We start from the raw sequence: 20,835 nt of genomic DNA, 5'->3' as shown, positions 1-20,835 counted from the left end.
GGTTTTGTAACAAGGCCCAACTAGGACCAGGATAGTGTGATGGTTTGGTTTTGTAACAAGGCCCAACTAGGACCCAGGATAGGGTGTGAGAGTTGTTTTGTAACAAGGCCCAACTAGGACCCAGGGATAGGGTGTGAGAGTTTGGTTTGGAATGGGGCCCTGACCTTGGGGCTAATAGTGAGCTCTAGGACTTCTTCATCTGATTGGCTGTCATCAACTTGTATAAACAGAATATTGGGAAACCATCCTTGACATACTAAATGACTTGAGGTTTCATGGAAAGTGAATACTGGCTTGTAGCAACAACAAACAAAAAAATAATAATAATTTATGTCGAACTTGATATGATTTTGGTATATATTTTTTTCACTACTGATGTTACACTTGACATTATAATATTTAACAATAAAAAAAAGCACATCATTATATTTCAAACACTTTGAAAAATACAATACAATATATACTGTATGTAATTGTTTATTTTACCCGAACACCATTTAAAAAGTAAAAGCTCCACGTGTAATTATGCGTCGGATTTTGCAGCTCACGTTCAGTATAGCTGGTCCTATTGTTGTATTATACATGGTAGGTTACATCCACTATGAAAGAATATTGTCTCCGCGCCCTAAATGGCACCCTATTCCCTATGTAGTGCACTACTTTTTACCACGGCCCATAAAGCTCTGGTCAGAAGTAGTGCACTGTCCAAGGAATAGGGTGCCATTTGAGATGCTTCCATTGTCAATATTAGTTCTGGGTTTTTGATTTCATATTTCAAAGAAGGGCAACCCCACCCTAGTACAATAACCTAAACCTACAGATACAGTTTGCTTACATGGTTTGAATGTCCACAGGCACCAAACAACCAGAATGCAACTATGTGAGTGAATGTACAGATATGCAATGCTTTGTCAAGTTCATATGAAGTCCATTTTAGCACCTGTTGCTTTATCTAGTCTAGGTCATTGTATGACATGTTTTATGATATCTATGTATACAACAGTTTTACACTGGGGACAATAAAGATCTATTGAGTTGAAATTGACAATAAAGATATATTGACATTTAAATGGATGTGTTTACAGTGTAATATCTCTAATCTATGTCTGACTCAAAAAAATATTATTATTATTGTCTCTACATCTGAAAGCTATGAGGAGTGCTCTTAACCTAACATACAGTTTATCTGGGTGCAAAGTTGATACGAATCATAATACTTTGCATCACACAAAATACATTCAAAATACATGATTCATAAAGGTTCTGCGTCCCAAACAGCACCGTAACGGTATTCCGTATTTAGTGCACTATTTTTTTTACCAGAACCTTATGTGTCTAAATAGGGAATGTGGTGCCATTTGGGAYGCARCCTAAGTSTTGCAGGGAGTCAATSTGCCATTTTTAAGATTTAYTGGCCAAAAGTGAAACCAGTACTGTAAGAATGGTATGGCTGCAAGACAGTGCTTCACGCAATCAAGGCACTTTGAACACGGTTAGTGCTATCCGAGATCCTTGGGACGTCCCTACCCTGAGGATAATTTTTCTTCGCTCTGTTGACAAGTATTTTTCYCCTCTCATACAGGAGTAATAAAGGCCTAGAGCACTCATCTGGTGGGGGGGGTGTAATTCTATTTTTTATTTTATTATATCATATTAATATTATATTGTTTTATTCATCAGGGGGTGCTGCAGCACCCTCAGCACCACTACTTCCCGTGTGGGTTGTTGTGGCCATCTTGAATTGTGGCCATCTTGAACTGTGGCCATCTTGAATTGATTCTGTTTGGTTGTTTCCTGACAAAACCTCCAAACGATCATCAATCTTCATCAGGCTGTGTGTGCAACATGTTTTTGCCAAATTAACAAGTGGCTTGGTTTACTTCTCAAAGTCTCTTTTGATATCTGGATTAAAATACAGTTATTATAACACACATAAAAAGACACAATAAGAAAGTGAAGAAGATATTCTTCTATGAACTGGGAACCAATCTTCTTCACATTTTGTTCTCCTTCTCGCGTCACACTGGTCCATCATACAAGCCCACAACCCCCCCAGAATACGTCCCAAGTGGGATCCTGTTCCCTATGTAGTGGACTATACAGCTAATAGGGTGCCATTTGGGACACARTCCCAACCGACCCCTACCCCCTACCCCTCGCTCTTGGGCTTGATAAGGTGTCCATTGAAGGTGATGTAGGTATCAAAGTCATCGCTGAAGATGGCGTTCTCCCTCTCTCCTTTGAACAGCCGGACCCACACCTGGTCCTCTTGCTCCAGCTCTAGCATCAGGCCCTGGCTCTGCATGATGCTCCGGTCACTGGACTGGGCATACAGGATCACCACCTCTCTCTCGTTATGCATCACGTGCACGTACGTCTCCTTCTGGTTCCACGTGTGCACGTTCAGGCTGAAGTAGTAGATTCCCGGCACGTAGCAGTAGAACTTGCCGGTGAACATGTTGAAGTGGCCGTAGAGGTTGACGAGCTCAGTGTCGAACACTAAGGTCTGGTAGTAGTCGTTGGAGTGGATGGCCTTCTTGCGGCCCACGGAGAAGGCAGCGTACTGGGCCTTGCAGGGGTCACCCGGGGCCCCCATGGTCCCCTTGGTGCCCTTGATGCCGTTGGGCCCACGGGGGCCGGACTGGCCGGACTTGCCGGATTTACCGTAGGGTCCTCGCTGGCCGCTGTCCCCCTTCTCACCTAGAGAAGGACAAAGTAGAAATTATAGAAATGACCTCAGGTCAGTGGATGGTCAAGATGGTTTCYCCCGCGTTTCTGTACTCAAATAACTGACGATTAGGATTTGAAATGTGTTTATGATCCGTTGAACTATTTGTTGTGTTTGTGTCTGACACCGATTGGTCCGCTGTTTAGCATAGCAATAACAATGTGGCAGATACAAATACCCACAGCTGTTATCCCCTCTCCTAACCCACTGGTTTCAAAACTAGTTTTGGCCCAAAGCCTTCATTCGACTCATTGTTATCCCGCTAGACACAGTCTGAGTCCCAAATAGCACCCTATTACCCACATAGTGTACCATTTGGAATGCACTTGGCAGATTTGAGATCAGAATTTTAAGACAAATAGAGTAAAAAGTAACAATTCCTTAGTGTGTATATGTGACTCACCAAAAAAATTGTGTTAAACTAACACTTTTCAAAGTGTTGACAAACTAACACCCCTAGAGTGTTAAAGAAGTTAATCAGGGTTAGAGTGTTTGTCCCCAACACCATGGGTGCTGCAAATTTCAACTTAAATGAACTCTTTATTAGAGTTGATGCCATTATACTTTTTTAGTGTTAGGGAATAACTGGTAGTGTTACATTATTTTGGAGGGGGTGTTGTTTTAAAACTGCATATTTCCCAGCATGCTTTTCGAAGTAATGTGAGAGATACTCACCCATGATTGTGTTTGTCAGTGACAGAGACATGATTGTTGCATTCAATGACTCTCACTGCTGAAGTCTTCACCAAATAACTGCCTCAGTGTTTTGATTTAGACATAAACCTGTTAWGGCATAGTGATCCTCAAAATTGTGGTCTAAAAATCATCACTTATGGGCCACATCAGACTTGTAAATCACAATATGCTGGTTTGAAAAGTGATTAGTAATTCCTAGTGATGGGGAAATTAAACTTCCTAAMGCATTGAGCATTTTCAGCCAATTGTGTCAAAAATAGGTGAAGTATTTGAGACGTTGATCAAACGCAAACCTCAGACCCATTTGCTACGTAGTAGTATCTGTGGCACCACCTACCTTTGAGGATGGTTATGTTGATCTGTGGCACCGCCTGGTACTGTGGGTAGTGTTGTGGGTACTGGGGGTTGGCAGACTGAGTAGGGACCTCCTCTCCAGGGTCACAGCACCGCTGACACTCTTTACCCCTCACCTCACTAGCAGAGGAAACAATGTCAACGGACACAACCTCAAATGGCACCACAACTCCCTATTTAGTGCATCACTTTTGACCAGGGCCAAAAGTAGCGCACCATATAGGGACCCTGGTCAAGAGTAGTGCACTATATAGGGACCCTGGTCAAGAGTAGTGCACTATATAGGGACCCTGGTCAAGAGTAGTGCACTATATAGGGACCCTGGTCAAGAGTAGTGCACTATATAGGGAATAGGATGCCACTTGGAGAAGTATTATTAGGTAGTATGTTTTATAGCAGTAATACCTGGCATCTCTGTGGTAGTCCCAGGTGTCTGGCCTGGTGTCTGGCCTGGCATCTCTGTGGTAGTCCCAGGTGTYTGGCCTGGTGTCTGGCCTGGTGTCTGTCCTGGTGTCTGTCCTGGTGTCTGTCCTGGAGTCTAGCCTGGAGTCTGCCCAGGTGTCTAGCCTGGTGTCTGTCCTGGTGTCTAGCCTGGAGTCTGTCCTCTCTCTGTCCCTGTCTCTGTTCTGGTCTTGTTCCTGGTCGTATGGGGTCCGGTAGGGTTCACCTGACTCCACCAAAAAAAGCAGCACCACCCACGCACACAGGGAAGAGGATGGAGGCCCACCACGCACTTTCATCTTCAGGAAACAGGAAACAGGAAGTGACATCAGTCATGMTCAGGACGTGATTGAGCTCATAGGGTGAGGAATGGTCATCACTAGTTACCACAGCCACAAAGTCATTATGGCTAAACCCCGCCTATTTCTAAAACGTCTCTTCCTCAAAATCTGATTTTAAACCTACCCTAACCTTAACCACACTGCTAACCTTATGCCTAACACTAACTTTTAGTTTTCATGAATTTTTACAATATAGACAATTTTGACTTTGTGGCTGTGGTAACTAGTGAGGAGAGAGGAYGCAATGAATCAAGGAAATACAATTGAGATCCACCCATAGATGTTGTTAATGGTTGTTTTTTGCACTCTAGTTTTACTATGAATGGTTCTCTATCTCTAGGAGAGTGGTTACTACATGACGGGCCAAGTTGGGGAAGGACCCAGTGTCTCTCTAGACAGAGTGGTTTGCCCTGCTGCTGTAATGTATTTGTGGGATAAACCAAATGTCTAGGATGGTGATGACACCTCATTATGACAACAACAGCGTGCGTCTCAAATGTCACCCTACTACCTACAGTATATATTTCACCAGGGCTCTGAACAAAAGTAGTGCACTATGTAGGGAATAGGGTGCCATTTGAGATGGAGACAATCTCTAAAAACTGTTAATCAGTGTAAAAAACAACACACAAAACATTTGTTTTGTTTTTCACACATTAGACTAATTAATTTAACACAGACTAATTAATTTCACACATGAGACTAACTAATTTCACTAACTAATTTCACACATTAGACACAGCAGCTAATGGGGATCCATTCAAATGGCGCTGGAAGAAATGGCAGCCGTTTTACAGGCGACTAACCTATTGTGCTATTATGTGTTTTTCTTCACATTATTTGTAAATTATTTTGTACATAATGTTTCTGCCACCGTACCTTACGGCAAAAAAAGAGCTTCTGGATATCAGGACAGCGATCCCTCACCTCGGATCAGATTAATATTTTTTCTTAAACAAGCAGGAAGCACGGTATAACCTGCTAACAGCCGACAAGGCCAACATCCTCGTTATTGGCAAGAGAAAGAGACACAGGTACAGAGGACACAGAGCGGGGTGCCTCGTAAGGATCCGCAGAAGGCGAGTGGGAAAGCTGCCGTTACCGTCAATATTACTCGCCAACGTACAATCATTGGACAATAAATTAGAGGAGGTACGATCACGAAAATCCTTCCAACATGACATCAAAAACTGTAACATCTTATGTTTCACGGAATCGTGGCTGAATGACGACATGGATATTCAGCTAGCAGGATATACTCTGCACCGGCTAGATAGAACAGCACACTCCGGTAAGACAAGGGGGGGCGGTCTGTGCATATTTGTAAACAACAGCTGGTGCACGAAATCTGAGGAAGTCTCTAGATTTTTCTCGCCTGAAGTAGAGTATATTGTGATGAACTGTAGACCACACTATTTGTCAAGAGAGTTTTCAGCTATACTTTTCGTGGCTGTTTATTTACCACCACAGACGGATGCTGGCACTAAGACCGCACTCAGTCAGCTATATAAGGAAATAAGCAAACAGGAAACCGCTCACCCAGAGGCGGCGCTCCTAGTGGCCGGAGACTTTAATGCAAGGAAACTTAAATCAGTTCTACCTAATCTCTATCAACATGTTAAATGCGCAACCAGAGGGAAAAAAAATTCTAGATCACCTTTACTCCACACACAGAGACGAGTACAAAGCTCTCCCTCACCCTCCATTTGGTAAATCTGACCACAGTTCCATCCTCCTGATTCCTGCTTACAAGCAAAAATTAAAGCAGGAAGCACCAGTGACTCGGTCTATAAAAAGTGGTCAGATTAAGCAGATGCTAAACTACAGGACTGTTTTGCTATCACAGACTGGAACATGTTCCGGGATTCTTCCGATGGCATTGAGGAGTACACCACATCAGTCACTGGCTTTATCAATAAGTGCATCGAGGACGTCGTCCCCACAGTGACTGTACGTACATACCCCAACCAGTAGCCATGGATTACAGGCAACATTCGCACTGAGCTAAAGAGTAGAGCTGCCGCTTTCAAGGTGCTGGACTCTAACCCGGAAGCTCATAAGAAATCCTGCTATGCCCTCCGATGAACCATCAACCAGGCAAAGCGCCAATACAGGGCTAAGATTGAATTGTACAACACCGGCTCTGACGCTTGTCTTATGTGGCAGGGCTTGCAAACGATTACAGACTACACAGGGAAGCACAGCTGCGAGCTGCCCAGTGACACAAGCCTACCAGACAAGCTAAACCCCTTCTATGCTCGCTTCGAGGCAAGCAACACTGAGGCATGCATGAGAGCATCAGCTGTTCCGGATGACTGTGTGATCACGCTCTCCGTAGCCGACGTGAGTAAGACCTTTAAACAGGTCAAGATTCACAAGGGCCGTAGGCCAGACTGATTACCAGGACGTGTGCACCGGACATGTGCCGACCAACTGGCAGGTGTCTTCACTGACATTTTCAACATGTTCCTGATTGAGTCTGTAATACCAAAATGTGTCAAGCAGACCACCATAGTCCCTGTGCCCAAGAACACAAAGGCAACCTGCCTAAATTACTACAGACCCGTAGCACTCACATCCATAGCCATGAAGTGCTTTGAAAGGCTGGTAATGGCTCACATCACCACCATTATCCCAGAAATCCTAGACCCACTCCAACTTACATACCGCCCAAATAGATGACGCAATCTCTATTGCACTCCACACTGCCCTTTCCCACCTGGACAAAAGGAACACCTACGTGAGAATGCTATCCATTGACTACAGCGCAGCGTTCAATACAATAGTACCCTCAAAGCTCATCACTAAGCTAAGGATCCCTCTGCAACTGGATCCTAGACTTCCKGACGGGCCGCCCCCAGGTGGTGAGGGTAGGTAGCAACACATCTGCCACACTGATCCTCAACACTGGAGCCCCTCAGGGGTGTGTGCTCAGTCCCCTCCTGTGCTCCCTGTTCACCCACGACTGCGTGGCCAGGCACGACTCCAACACCATCATTAAGTGTGCAGCTGACACAACAGTGGTAGGCCAGATCACCGACAACTACAAGACAGCCTATAGGGAGGAGGTCAGAGACCTGGCCGGGTGGTGTCAGAATAACAGCCTTTCCCTCAATGTAACCAAGACTAAGGAGATGATTGTGGACTACAGGAAAAGGAGGTCCAAGCACGCCCCCATTCTCATCGACGGGGCTGTAGTGGAGCAGGTTGAGAGCTTCAAGTTCCTTGGAGTCCACATCACCAACAAACTATAATGGTCCAAACACACCAAGACAGTCGTGAAGAGGGCACGACAAAGCCTATTTCCCCTCAGGAAACTAAAAAGATTTGGCATGGGTCCTGAGATCCTCAAAAGGTTATACAGCTGCAACATCGAGAGCATCCTGACTGGTTGCATCACTGCCTGGTACGGCAACTGCTCGGCCTCCAACCGCAAGGCACAACAGAGGGTAGTGCGTACGGCCCAGTACATGACTGGGGGTAAGCTGCCTACCATCCAGGACCTCTACACCAGGCGGTGTCAGAGGAAGGCTACCCGGAACTCACATTGGCTACCCGGACTATCTGCATTGTGTCCCGCCACCCACCACCCCCTCTTTTACGCTACTGCTACTCTCTGTTAATAATATATGCATGGTCACTTTAACCATACCGACATGTACGTACTACCTCAATCAGCCCGACTAACCGGTGCCTGTATATAGCCTCACTACTGTATATAGCCTCGCTACTGTATATAGTCTCGCTGCTGTTATTCTTCACTGTCTTTTTACTGTTGTTTTATTATTTCCTAATCTATTGTTCACCTAATAACTATTTTTTACTTAAAAATTGCACTGATGGTTAGGGCCTGTAAGTAAGCATTTCACTGTTGTATTCGGCGCACGTGACAAATAAACGTTGATTTGATTTGATTTGACTAACTCAAGAGAAATTTTGCTGGAGAATTTGATGTTCTTTGGACRTCTTTAAGGTAGTGATGACATAATGCCCTTGAACCGATCCTGACGATCAGATATGTTTTGAAGATCAAAGGTCAAGTTAATAAGGGTCACTGCTCTCTCACCCTGAAGAAGTGTGAGAGGAATGTTATGTTACTCTTCAGATCAGGCCTATGGCATGAGAGAGAGTCAGCTGACGGATCATGTGTGAGATGTTGTTTTCACATAAGGACCAGGAGTGCAGCTGGCAGCACTGGCCCAACGGCCTATAGGATGTTCTGAAATTATAGGTCATATGTTTTATGTCCACATGGCTCCTGGCTTTGTATTTCGTTTTTTGGTCTCTCTCAGTATTTGTGTCTTTCTGTCTGCTGCTATTATGAATCTCCTCTGGGGATAATCAAAGTACTTATTAATCTATTGAAACAAAGGGTAGATCATTACCTTTCAGTGTACTGGTAAGGCTTGATTGTTTTCCTTCTCCAATTAGGAGATCGTATCACCCTAAAGTCTATAATCAGCATTAACTCTCCTCTCTCCATATCAAGGAAATGACTAGTATCACAGTAGTTATTAACATGTTTTTTTTCTTTTTTTTTCTGTGATGCAGTGTGATCGATGTTTAAAGCGAGTAGCTACATTGGAGAAGAGCTGTGCTTTTGAAGTCCAATCATCAGGCTGAGACCAGATAAAACAGTGTTCCTGTCAGGTATAGTCCCTCTCCGGCCTCTAGGTCATCAGGCTGAGACCAGATAAAACAATGTTCCTGTCAGGTATAGTCCCTCTCCGGCCTCTAGGTCATCAGGCTGAGACCAGATAAAACAGTGTTCCTGTCAGGTATAGTCCCTCTCCGGCCTCTAGGTCATCAGGCTGAGACCAGATAAAACCGTGTTCCTGTCAGGTATAGTCCCTCTCCGGCCTCTAGGTCATCAGACTGAGACCAGATAAAACAGTGTTCCTGTCAGGTATAGGTCCCTTCCAGCCTATAGGTCATCAGACTGAGACCAGATAAAAACAGTGTTCCTGTCAGGTATAGTCCCTCTCCGGCCTCTAGGTCATCAGGCTGAGACCAGATAAAACATGTTCCTGTCAGGTATAGTCCCTCTCCGGCCTCTAGGTCATCAGGCTGAGACCAGATAAACAAGTGTTCCTGTCAGGTATAGTCCCTCTCCGGCCTCTAGGTCATCAGGCTGAGACCAGATAAAAACCGTGTTCCTGTCAGGTATAGTCCCTCCTCCGGCCTCTAGGTCATCAGACTGAGACCAGATAAAACAATGTTCCTGTCAGGTATAGTCCCTCTCTCGGCCTCTAGGTCATCAGACTGAGACCAGATAAAAACAGTGTTCCTGTCAGGTATAGTCCCTCTCCGGCCTCTAGGTCATCAGACTGAGACCAGATAAAACAATGTTCCTGTCAGGTATAGTCCCTCTCCGGCCTCTAGGTCATCAGCTGAGACCAGATAAAACAGTGTTCTGTCAGGTATAGTCCCTCTCTGGCCTCTAGGTCATCAGACTGAGACCAGATAAAACAGTATGTTCCTGTCAGGTATAGTCCCTCTCCGGCCTCTAGGTCATCAGGCTGAGACAGATAAAAACCGTGTTCCTGTCAGTATAGTCCCTCTCCGGCCTCTAGGTCATCAGGCTGAGACCAGATAAAACAGTGTTCCTGTCAGGTATATCCCTCTCCGGCCTCTAGGTCATCAGGCTTGAGACCAGATAAAACAGTGTTCCTGTCAGGTATAGTCCCTCTCCGGCCTGTAGGTCATCAGGCTGAGACCAGATAAAACAGTGTTCCTGTCAGGTATAGTCCCTCTCCGGGCCTCTAGGTTATCAGGCTGAGACCAGATAAAACAGTGTTCCTGTCAGGTATAGTCCCTCTCCGGCCTCTAGGTCATCAGCTGAGACCAGATAAAACAGTGTTCCTGTCAGGTATAGTCCCTCTCCGGCCTCTAGGTCATCAGGCTGAGACCAGATAAAACAGTGTTCCTGTCAGGTATAGTCCCTCTCCGGCCTCTAGGTCATCAGGCTGAGACCAGATAAAACAGTGTTCCTGTCAGGTATAGTCCCTCTCCGGCCTCTAGGTCATCAGGCTGAGACCAGATAAAACAATGTTCCTGTCAGGTATAGTCCCTCTCCGGCCTCTAGGTCATCAGCTGAGACCAGATAAAACAGTGTTCCTGTCAGGTATAGTCCCCTCCGGCCTCTAGGTCATCAGGCTGAGACCAGATAAAACAGTGTTCCTGTCAGGTATAGTCCCTCTCCGGCCTCTAGGTCATCAGGCTGAGACCAGATAAAACAGTGTTCCTGTCAGGTATAGTCCCTCTCCGGCCTCTAGTCATCAGGCTGAGACCAGATAAAACAGTGTTCCTGTCAGGTATAGTCCCTCTCCAGCCTTTAGGTCATCAGGCTGAGACCAGATAAAACAGTGTTCCTGTTCAGGTATAGTCCCTCTCCGGCCTCTAGGTCATCAGGCTGAGACCAGATAAAACAGTGTTTCTGTCAGGTATAGTCCCTCTCCGGCCTCTAGGTCATCAGGCTGCAGCCAGATAAAAACAGCACTACGACTTGACCATTGAGCAAAGGTCTGTGCTGTGGTGCATATCTGTGAACCAATGTGGTGGTAAATCAGACAAACACTACTGTACGTCCCACATGGCACCCTATTCCCCATATAGTGCACTAGTTTAGATTTAGAGCCTATTCCCTACATAGTGCACTAGTTTAGATTAGAGCCCTATTCCTCATATAGTGCACTAGTTTAGATTAGAGCCCTATTCCCCATTTATAGTGCACTAGTTTAAGATTAGAGCCCTATTCCCCATAAGTGCACTAGTTTAGATCAAGCCCTATTCCCCATATAGTGCACTAGTTTAGATTAGAGCCCTATTCCCCATATAGTGCACTAGTTTAGATTAAAGCCCTATTCCCCATATAGTGCACTAGTTTAGATTAGAGCCCTATTCCCCATATAGTGCACTAGTTTAGATTGAGCCCTATTCCATATAGTGCACTAGTTTAGATTAGAGCCCTATTCCCCATATAGTGCACTAGTTTAGATTAGAGCCCTATTCCCCATATAGTGCACTAGTTTAGATAGAGCCCTATTCCCCATATAGTGCACTAGTTTAGATTAGAGCCCTATTCCCCATATAGTGCACTAGTTTAGATTAGAGCCCTATTCCCTACATAGTGCACTAGTTTAGATTAGAGCCCTATTCCCCATAATAGTGCACTAGTTAGATTAGAGCCCTATTCCCCATATAGTGCACTAGGTTTAGATTAGAGCCCTATTCCCTACATAGTGCACTAGTTTAGATCAGAGCCCTATTCCCCATATAGTGCACTAGTTTAGATTAGAGCCCTATTCCCTACATAGTGCACTAGTTTAGATTAGAGCCCTATTCCCCATATAGTGCACTAGTTTAGATTAGAGCCCTATTCCCCATATAGTGCACTAGTTTAGATTAGAGCCCTATTCCCTACATAGTGCACTAGTTTAGATCAGAGCCCTATTCCCCATATATTGCACTAGTTTAGATCAGAGCCCTATTCCCCATATAGTGCACTAGTTTAGATCAGAGCCCTATTTCCTACATAGTGCAGTACAAAAGTAGCAGACTAGAAAGGGAATAGTTTGCCATTTGGAACGCAAGGAGAGAATAGACTTCACAGAAAGAGAAGGGACTGTCTGTACTGACAGAGAAGGTTTATACGCAGTGTAATATGGCAAGAGACTAACAATAAAGAATCTGAAGTATGAATAAACAGGAATGTCACGGTTAACAAGGATGGACGAGAGAGAGCGAGAGAGAAGACACTAGTCAATGAAACAGGAGAGAATATATCAAGTGTATAATCAGTGTGTGTGTGTGTGTGTGTGTGTGTGTGTGTGTGGTGTGTGTGTGTGTGTGTTGTGTGTGTGTGTGTGTGTGGTGTGTGTGTGTGGTGTGTGTGTGGTGTGTGTGTGTGTGTGTGTGTGTGTGTGTGTGGTGTGTGTGTGTGTGTGTGTGTGTTGGGTGTGTGGTGTGTGAATGCGTGTGTGTGTGTGTGTGTGTGAATGTGGTGTGTGTGTGTGAAATGCGCTGTGTGTGCTGCATGACTTGTCTCCTCATCTGAGAGCATGATAACCCTGATGCCAGGTGCATCTGAAGAAGTTGACAGGCGTTGTGGCCACAGCTGAATCTCTAATCCCCTGGTTAATCTCATGTGTTCACTTTATGAACTCTGACCTCTAAACACTGATTCTTCATACAACTTGTTGCTTCCCAAATGGACCCTATTCCCTTTATGGTGCTCTACTTTTGACGAGGGCCCATAGGGCTCTGGTGGTCAACAGTAGTGCATTATATAGTGAACAGGATACCATAGGGTAAAAGCCAGACCATGTCTACCCTTCACCCTCTGCTCTTTTATTAGGTCTCTCCTCTCTGAATCCAGACGCAGGAGGAACGGGGAAGCTATTGGAGACAGAGGATCCATCCTAAATGGTACCCAATTCCACAACAGTAAAATGGGCTTAAAGAATTCTGGAATATATTTTCCAAGTGGTTTTCCCAGTTGATGTTTACAGAGATGGTATCTAAGTGTTTGTTTGGAGATGGTAACTAAGTGTTGTTTTAGAGATGGTAACTAAGTGTTGTTTTGGAGATGGTATCTAAGTGTTTGTTTGGAGATGTAACTAAGTGTTTGTTTTTGAGATGGTAACTAAGTGTTTGTTTTGGAGATGGTATCTAAGTGTTTGTTTTGGAGATGGTAACTAAGTGTTTTTTTTGGAGATGGTATCTAAGTGTTTGTTTGGAGATGGTAACTAAGTGTTTGTTTTGGAGATGGTATCTAAGTGTTTGTTTGTGAGATGGTAACTAAGTGTTTGTTTTGGAGATGGTAACTAAGTGTTTGTGTTTGGAGATGGTATCTAAGTGTTGTGGTGTGTTTTGGAGATGGTATCTAAGTGTTTGTTTTTTGGAGATGGTAACTAAGTGTTTGGTTTTGGAGATGGTAACTAAGTGTTTGTTTTGGAGATGGTATCTAAGTGTTTGTTTTGGAGATGGTATCTAAGTGTTTGTTTTGGAGATGGTAACTAAGGTTGTTTTTTGGAGATGGTAACTAAGTTTTGTTTTGGAGATTGTAACTAAGTGTTTGTTTTTTGGAGATGGTAACTACAGTGAGGGAAAAAAGTAATTTGATCCCCTGCTGATTTTGTTCGTTTGCCCCACTGACAATGAAATTATCAGTCTGTAATTTTAATGGTAGGTTTATTTGAACAGTGGAGAGACGAAATATCAACAAAAAAATCCAGAAAAACGCATGTCAAAAATGTTATAAATTGATTTGCATTTTAATGAGGGAAATAAGTATTTGACCCCTCTGCAAAACATGACTTAGTACTTTGTGGCAAAACCCTTGGTGGCAATCACAGAGTCAGATGTTTCTTGTAGTTGGCCACCAGGTTTGCACACATTCAGGAGGGATTTTGTCCCACTCCTCTTTGCAGATCTTCTTCAAGTCATTAAGGTTTCGAGGCTGACGTTTGGCAACTCGAACCTTCAGCTCCCTCCACAGATTTTCTATGGGATTAAGGTCTGGAGACTGGCTAGGCCACTCCAGGACCTTAATGTGCTTTTTCTGAGCCACTCCTTTGTTGCCTTGGCCGTGTGTTTGGGTCATTGTTATGCTGGAATACCCATCCACGACCCATTTCAATACCCTGGCTGAGGGAAGGAGGTTTTCACCAAGATTTGACGGTACAGGGCCCGTCCATCGCCCTTTTGATGCTGTGAAGTTGTCCTGTCCCCTTAGCAGAAAAACACCCCCAAAAGCATAATGTTTCCACCTCCATGTTTGACGGTGGGATGGTTTATTGGGGTCATAGGCAGCATTCCTCCTCCTCCAAACACGGCAAGTTGAGTTGATGCCAAAGAACTCCATTTTGGTCCATCTGACCACAACACGTTCACCCAGTTGTCCTCTGAATCATTCAGATGTTCATTGGCAAACTTCAGACGGGCATGTATATGTGCTTTCTTGACAGGGGACCTTGCGGGCGCTGCAGGATTTCAGTCCTTCACGGCATAGTGTGTTACCAATTGTTTTCTTGATGACTATGGTCCCAGCTGCCTTGAGATCATTGACAAGATCCTCCTGTGTAGTTCTGGGCTGATTCCTCACCGTTCTCATGATCATTGCAACTCCACGAGGTGAGATCTTGCATGGAGCCCAGGCTGAGGGAGATTGACAGTTCTTTTGTGTTTCTTCCATTTGCGAATAATCACAGAACTGTTGTCACCTTCTCACCAAGCTGCTTGGCGATGGTCTTGTAGCCCATTCCAGCCTTGTGTAGGTCTACAATCTTGTCCCTGACATCCTTGGAGAGCTCTTTGGTCTTGGCCATGGTGGAGAGTTTGGAATCTGATTGATTGATTGCTTCTGTGGACAGGTATCTTTTTATACAGGTAAGAAACTGAGATTAGGAGCACTCCCTTTAGAGTGTGCTCCTAATCTCCGTTCGTTACCTGTATGAAAGACACCTGGGAGCCAGAAAATCTTTTTGATTGAGAAGGGGTCAAATACTTATTTCCCTCATTAAAATGCAAATCAATTTATAACATTTTTTGACATGCATTTTTCTGGATATTTTTGTTGTTATTCTGTCTCTCACTGTTCAAATAAACCTACCATTAAAATTATAGACTGAATATTTCTTTGTCAGTGGGCAAACGTACAAAATCAGCAGGGATCAAATACTTTTTTTCCCTCACTGTAAGTGTTTGTTTTAGAGATGGTATCTAAGTGTTTGTTTTTAGAGATGGTAACTAAGTGTTTGTTTTGGAGATGGTAACTAAGTGTTTGTTTTGGAGATGGTATCTAAGTGTTTGTTTTGGAGATGGTATCTAAGTGTTTGTTTTGGAGATGGTAACTAAGTGTTTGTTTTTTGGAGATGGTAACTAAGTGTTTGTTTTGGAGATGGTAACTAAGTGTTTGTTTTGGAGATGGTAACTAAGTGTTTGTTTTTGGAGATGGTAACTAAGTGTTTGTTTTAGAGATGGTAACTAAGTGTTTGTTTTGGAGATGGTAACTAAGTGTTTGTTTTGGAGATGGTAACTAAGTGTTTGTTTTGGAGATGGTAACTAAGTGTTTGTTTGGAGATGGTAACTAAGTGTTTGTTTTTTGGAGATGGTAACTAAGTGTTTGTTTTGGAGATGGTAACTAAGTGTTTGTTTTTTGGAGATGGTAACTAAGTGTTTGTTTTGTATACTCTGATCCATTTTACTCATTGAAGTTTATTAGAAACAGTGGTTGTGACTATTTACAGCAAACCGAGGGCGCTTTATCACCCTTTGTATCCCCTATTAAGTTATTAATGTACATTTGTAATATTTCAAGCAGATAACTGACAAAACCAGTGTTCAAATAGTAAAGATTAACTTTCTGTTCTCTCATAAGACGTAATTTTGAACAAAGGACGATTCTTAAATGTTTTGTTTTAGTTGGCCCCTATCATGTTTACAATCCCAAGTCTGATATCTTCCTAACCCTCCCTCTCTTCCCTTCAGGTCCGCTCCAAAGATGTTTACACTACAGTGGCCACACACACACACACACACACACACACACACACAACACACACACATAACTACAGTATTACGTCAGTCCTCGGACTGGTGAGTTTAGGGAACGGTGAGAGAAATGGTCCATCTCGAACCACAGTCCTGACCTTCACAGTGTTATGTTCCCATATCTCCAGGGAACTCTTTGTGTGTGTGGGCTCTTAACCACTGGGGATTGTGTGGTGTGTGTGTGTGTGTGTGTGTGTGTGTGTGTGTGTGTGTGTTGTGTTGTGTGTGTTGTGTGTGTGTGTGTGTGTGTGTTGTGTGTGTGTGTGTGTTGTGTGTGGGTGTGTGTGTGTGTGTGTGTGTGTGTGTGTGTGTGTGTGTGTGCACAGGAAGCAATGTAAAACACACACCAGCACGCCCACACACACACATACTGTACACACACACACCCAGTGGTTCTCTTCTGAAGGAGAATATCTGAGAACCCTGCATCAGGGGCCATCAAGGGAAAGTCCTGCGTGTGTGTGTGTGTGTGTGGTGTGTGTGTGTGTGTGTGTGTGTGTGTGTGTGTGTGTGTGTGTGTGTGTGTGTGTGTGTGTGTGTGTGTGTGTGTGTGTGTGTGTGTGTGTGTGTGTGTGTGTGTGTGTGTGTGTGTGGTGTGTGTGTGTGTGTGTGTGTGTGTGTGTGTGTGTGTGTGCGTGCGTGTCATCCAGAGCCTCAGAAACTGGAGCAAGTCCCAGTGTTGTCACCGCAGTCTCTTTGATACGGGTTATGTTGTGACCTCTCCACTCCCTATAAATCTTTCATATTCCAACGGTGGATGCTGAAGTTATTGGGACCCTTGATTCGGCAAACAGTGAAATGTACAAAACATTAGGAACACCTTCCTAATATTGAGATGCACTCCATTTGCCCACATATACAGTCAAGGGTGGTAAATCTACAATTTACTCGAAAAGCAAGGCACTCCGGGAAATATTTGAATAAGGCTTTACTCTAAGCAGTGTTTTAATTTAACACTGTTCCGGTGTCTATATGGGTTCACAGACTCCACACTTTCAGTGTTGATTTAAAAAAAAAAAATGAACACAGAAAATGTTTTATCATAAGTCCATGTCCCAGGCCATTTGTTGTGTAGATCCATATACACTGAGTGTACAAACTTTTAAGAACACCTTCCTAATATTGAGTTGCACCCCTCCCCCTCCCCAATTTGTCTGGCCGCCTTTGGGTGGTGGACCATTCTTGATACACACGGAAACTGTTGAGCATGAAAAACCCAGCAGCGTTGCAGTTCTTGACACACTCAAACCGGTGTGCCTGGCACCTACTACCATACCMYGTTCAAAGGCAATTCAATCAAATTGTCTCAAGGCTTAAAAATCCTTCTTTAACCTGTCTCCTCCCCTTCATCTACACTGATTGAAGTGGATTTAAGGAATTGTAGATTCCACGTAGATTCACCTGGTCAGTCCTTATGCGTGGAATAGAGCCGTTCCTGATGACGAGACAAACAGAAACCTAGTAGTACAGCAGACCATCGCCAGTAAAACTAACTGTACTCATGCAGCGAAGATTCTGCTGGATCTTGTCTATGTGGAATGTCTAAAGTCAGAAAAAAAGCCAGTGCGTGGTGTGTGTGTGTGTGTGTGTGTGTGTGTGTGGTGTGTGTTGTGTGTGTGTGTTGTTGATGGTGTTAGTGGTGATGGTTGATGTGTGGGAGAGGCTCACATTTAGATAGTGCAGCACAAAGTGTTGCAGGACTGTCGTGATCATATATTTTGATTGCAGCACCTTATCCCTCTCATGTCTCAGTAATTTGTGTTGCGTGTGTCTGGAGTGTGTCTGTGTGTTGTTTCTTGACGGCCTGCTCAATCTTGCTGTCTATTTCAATATCCCTGATCGTAACTGGCTTGCTCCAGGACACACAGAGAGAAATTAGTGTTCTGAGATCTCTGAATATTTAGAGAACTGGGTTTACAGACACTGCTCTAAATCAAACACACATGGTGTTCTGTGCGTGTGTTCTTGTGATGTGCTATTCGAACTACGGACGTGAGTAACTCCTTCCCTTAGTTAAACTTAGCAGCGAACTCGATAGTGCGCTTTGACCCGAGGGATCTATTGTTCACCGTATAATCTCCTTATCACTTTATAATTCAAGTTTAACTATGTTTTCCTGTGTCAAGTAACCATGGCCGCGCCCAACCTCGCCACACCCACACTGAGTACGCTTTGTAGATTGTTGGGGAATGACGGCAGGTAATGTGCACCTCTTTGAGCAACAGGCTCTCTTAGTACAGTTACAAAGCCAGCGTGCGTCCCAACCTCCTAGCTAACCCAAACAACTGCACTATCTCATCCCAATCTTCTAGGTATGTGTCCTTACTTCAATCTTCCACTCTCAACTTCAACATCACTCACTTATGCTTTTCCTTCTTTCCGTGTGATAATGTCTTTCCTCATTCTCCTTGATCATCTCTCTTACATTATACTTCCTTCATCATCCTATTATGTCTTTTCGTTTATTGTATCGATTACTCTTAATTTCTGACCCTGGTATCTGAGACAGAATTTGAAATCATTTGACTAACCTAAATTTAAGTGTTAATTCCCCTCATGATAGTCTCATTTATAGGGCCAAGTGTGGGGAGTGATTTACGATAGTCGTGTTCGTCCCATTCCCTTTTGTACCTATATGCTGTTACGCAATATATAACATATCTCAATGTCGAGACCTTCTTTTTATGACAATGCTATCTTCCTTACTATTCTATGGAGAATATTTGTGTGCTTATGTCAGTGTATCGTTGTAGGAACTTCGTGACCCATGGCAAAATTTCAGAACCTGCGATACCTTTTTACACATGTTCACCCATCGAGCTGCTTTCCATAAGTGATTGGCCTCTCATTACTTTTTAGTCGCGCTCCCTGCTTGGGCAGTGGATTCTTGCTCGATCTCTAATTGTTGCTTGTTGGCTCTCACACTTTGAGGAGAAGGGACAGTGTCTGTGCTCTGAGTACGGCACCTGGTGATTTCTACATTTGCCAAGAGTACCGTAGGGCTTACTTTGTCTGACAACCCCAACAGTTTGGGCACAACTGATACTTGTCATTTACAGTATGAGTGGCAGGATACGTTGGCATTAATAGGTGGTGACTTCTGTACAGATACAGACAACACACACAACTACCAACCCCACAGCAGGCCACGTGTCGGATCGTCTGCTTACTCGACTCGCAGCACACTTACACGGCACTACGAAACGTAGAGACGAGGCTTTCGCACATGCTCTCAGTGTCAAGTGGGCCAAAAAGTTTGTTACACAAATAGAGTCATTGCACGTGGAGCCACCTCTTTCGTATCTGCACTGTATGACACAGGTGCACATCACAGAAATAAAGAATGGCTCAAATGCACCATCACATCACAACTTGGTAACATTAGTGCAACAAACCTCCCACCAAAGCTATATGATCCGTGGCTTGAGTTGGGCTTACTCTTCCCTCCAATGGTCCGCTTCATTTCCTGGCTTTATATTTCTCCTGTTACACTTACTTTTAGATTCAGAGGCTTTTGTGCCCGATTTCAGGTTTCCGCTTGGCCATATCTATGCCAAAAAATATGTTCAGGTTTAGGCAGCAAAGCCACGTATCGGTTGGTCTACGGTACAAAATAAGAGCATAGGAGATAATAGGAGACAGTATGTTCTTGAAAAAATTGAAGACAATAATGACTTTCATACTGAGTCATAATCAAGTTGTCCTTTTTCTAGTTCTTCAGTCATGAAGTCATCATGGTAGTTGACGTTGTGAATTTGGGACGAGTGGACATAAAAAACCCTCGTTAATTGATTGCATTATATGGATGGCTTTGGTTCCAGTATGCTTTACAGGGCATATAAAACAACTGTCTAAATTTCTCTCACTTAGAGCTCCTCGTTAACTCACCTTCGGTATGCTAATCGCATTGATAGTCTAAAATTAAAGCATCAGTTCATCCTCAGGATACTCCCCTGATGATGTTTCCTGGCCATGTGACTTTGGACAGGAAAACCGCTAATCAAATCAATTGTATCTGTCCATGCGCCGAATTACAAGACTATTATGGTTCAATAAATAACCTACCAAAAGGGGGACACTGCAATACAGTAATTATAAAACATATTGTTTCCAGATCTTCAACTATTTCTTACATATACAGCAATATCGATAACAACAACTCTAGCCTCAGCATTGGCTCTTTGCATTCCTTTCAAAGCTTCATTGTTATTAGACATCATGGCCTTGCTGAGAAAAAAGATTACAAGCTGTTAACGACCTCATAGGCTCGCGGGAACTGTGCTGAGAGTTTTTAGTCTAGGTAACAGAATATTTAGTTATCTCAGGATCAGATATTGTCCCCTATCTCCCTAAGATGCTGGACCTTTCCTAACCATTGTGAGGAAAATGTGCAAAGTCATTACCGATTAACACATTGTTTTACATATTCTCTGACACTCTCTCTCTCTCCTGCTCTCCCTCTCTCTGGACGCTCTCTCTCTCCTCTGTCCCTCCCTCTCTCCTTTCTCTGACACTCTCTCTCCTGCTCTCCCTCTCTCTGGGCTCCCCCCGCCCCCCACCCCCTTGTCTTTCCCTCTCTCCCTCCCTCGCTCACTCTCTTCAATTCAATTTTCAATTTAAGGGTCTCTCGCTCTCCCTGGCTCTCCCTGGGCTCTCTCTCCCTCCCTCTCTCCTTCTTCTCCCTCTCTTCTCTCTCCCCCTCCCTTCCTTCCTCGCTTCTCT

The 20,835-nt window shown here is 44.0% G+C and overlaps 1 protein-coding gene across 1 annotated transcript in view; it reads right to left on the bottom strand.

Moving 5' to 3' along the window:
* Positions 1 to 461: 461 nt before the first annotated feature.
* Positions 462 to 20,835, bottom strand: part of LOC112072631 (complement C1q tumor necrosis factor-related protein 1) — a 30,877-nt gene continuing 10,503 nt past the window's right edge. The window contains exons 2-4 of the mRNA XM_024140012.2: positions 4,184 to 4,518; positions 3,762 to 3,898; positions 462 to 2,700 (exon numbers count right to left, since the gene is read on the bottom strand). Coding sequence (XP_023995780.1) covers positions 2,150 to 2,700; positions 3,762 to 3,898; positions 4,184 to 4,518 — 1,023 coding nt within the window. The 3' untranslated portion in view covers positions 462 to 2,149. The remainder of the gene's footprint in view (positions 2,701 to 3,761; positions 3,899 to 4,183; positions 4,519 to 20,835) is intronic.

This window comes from Salvelinus sp. IW2-2015, unplaced genomic scaffold (assembly GCF_002910315.2).
Source record: "Salvelinus sp. IW2-2015 unplaced genomic scaffold, ASM291031v2 Un_scaffold1984, whole genome shotgun sequence".
Lineage (NCBI taxonomy): Eukaryota > Metazoa > Chordata > Actinopteri > Salmoniformes > Salmonidae > Salvelinus > Salvelinus sp. IW2-2015.
Note: the sequence above shows the minus strand (reverse complement) of the source record. Positions and strands in the feature narration are given on the sequence as shown.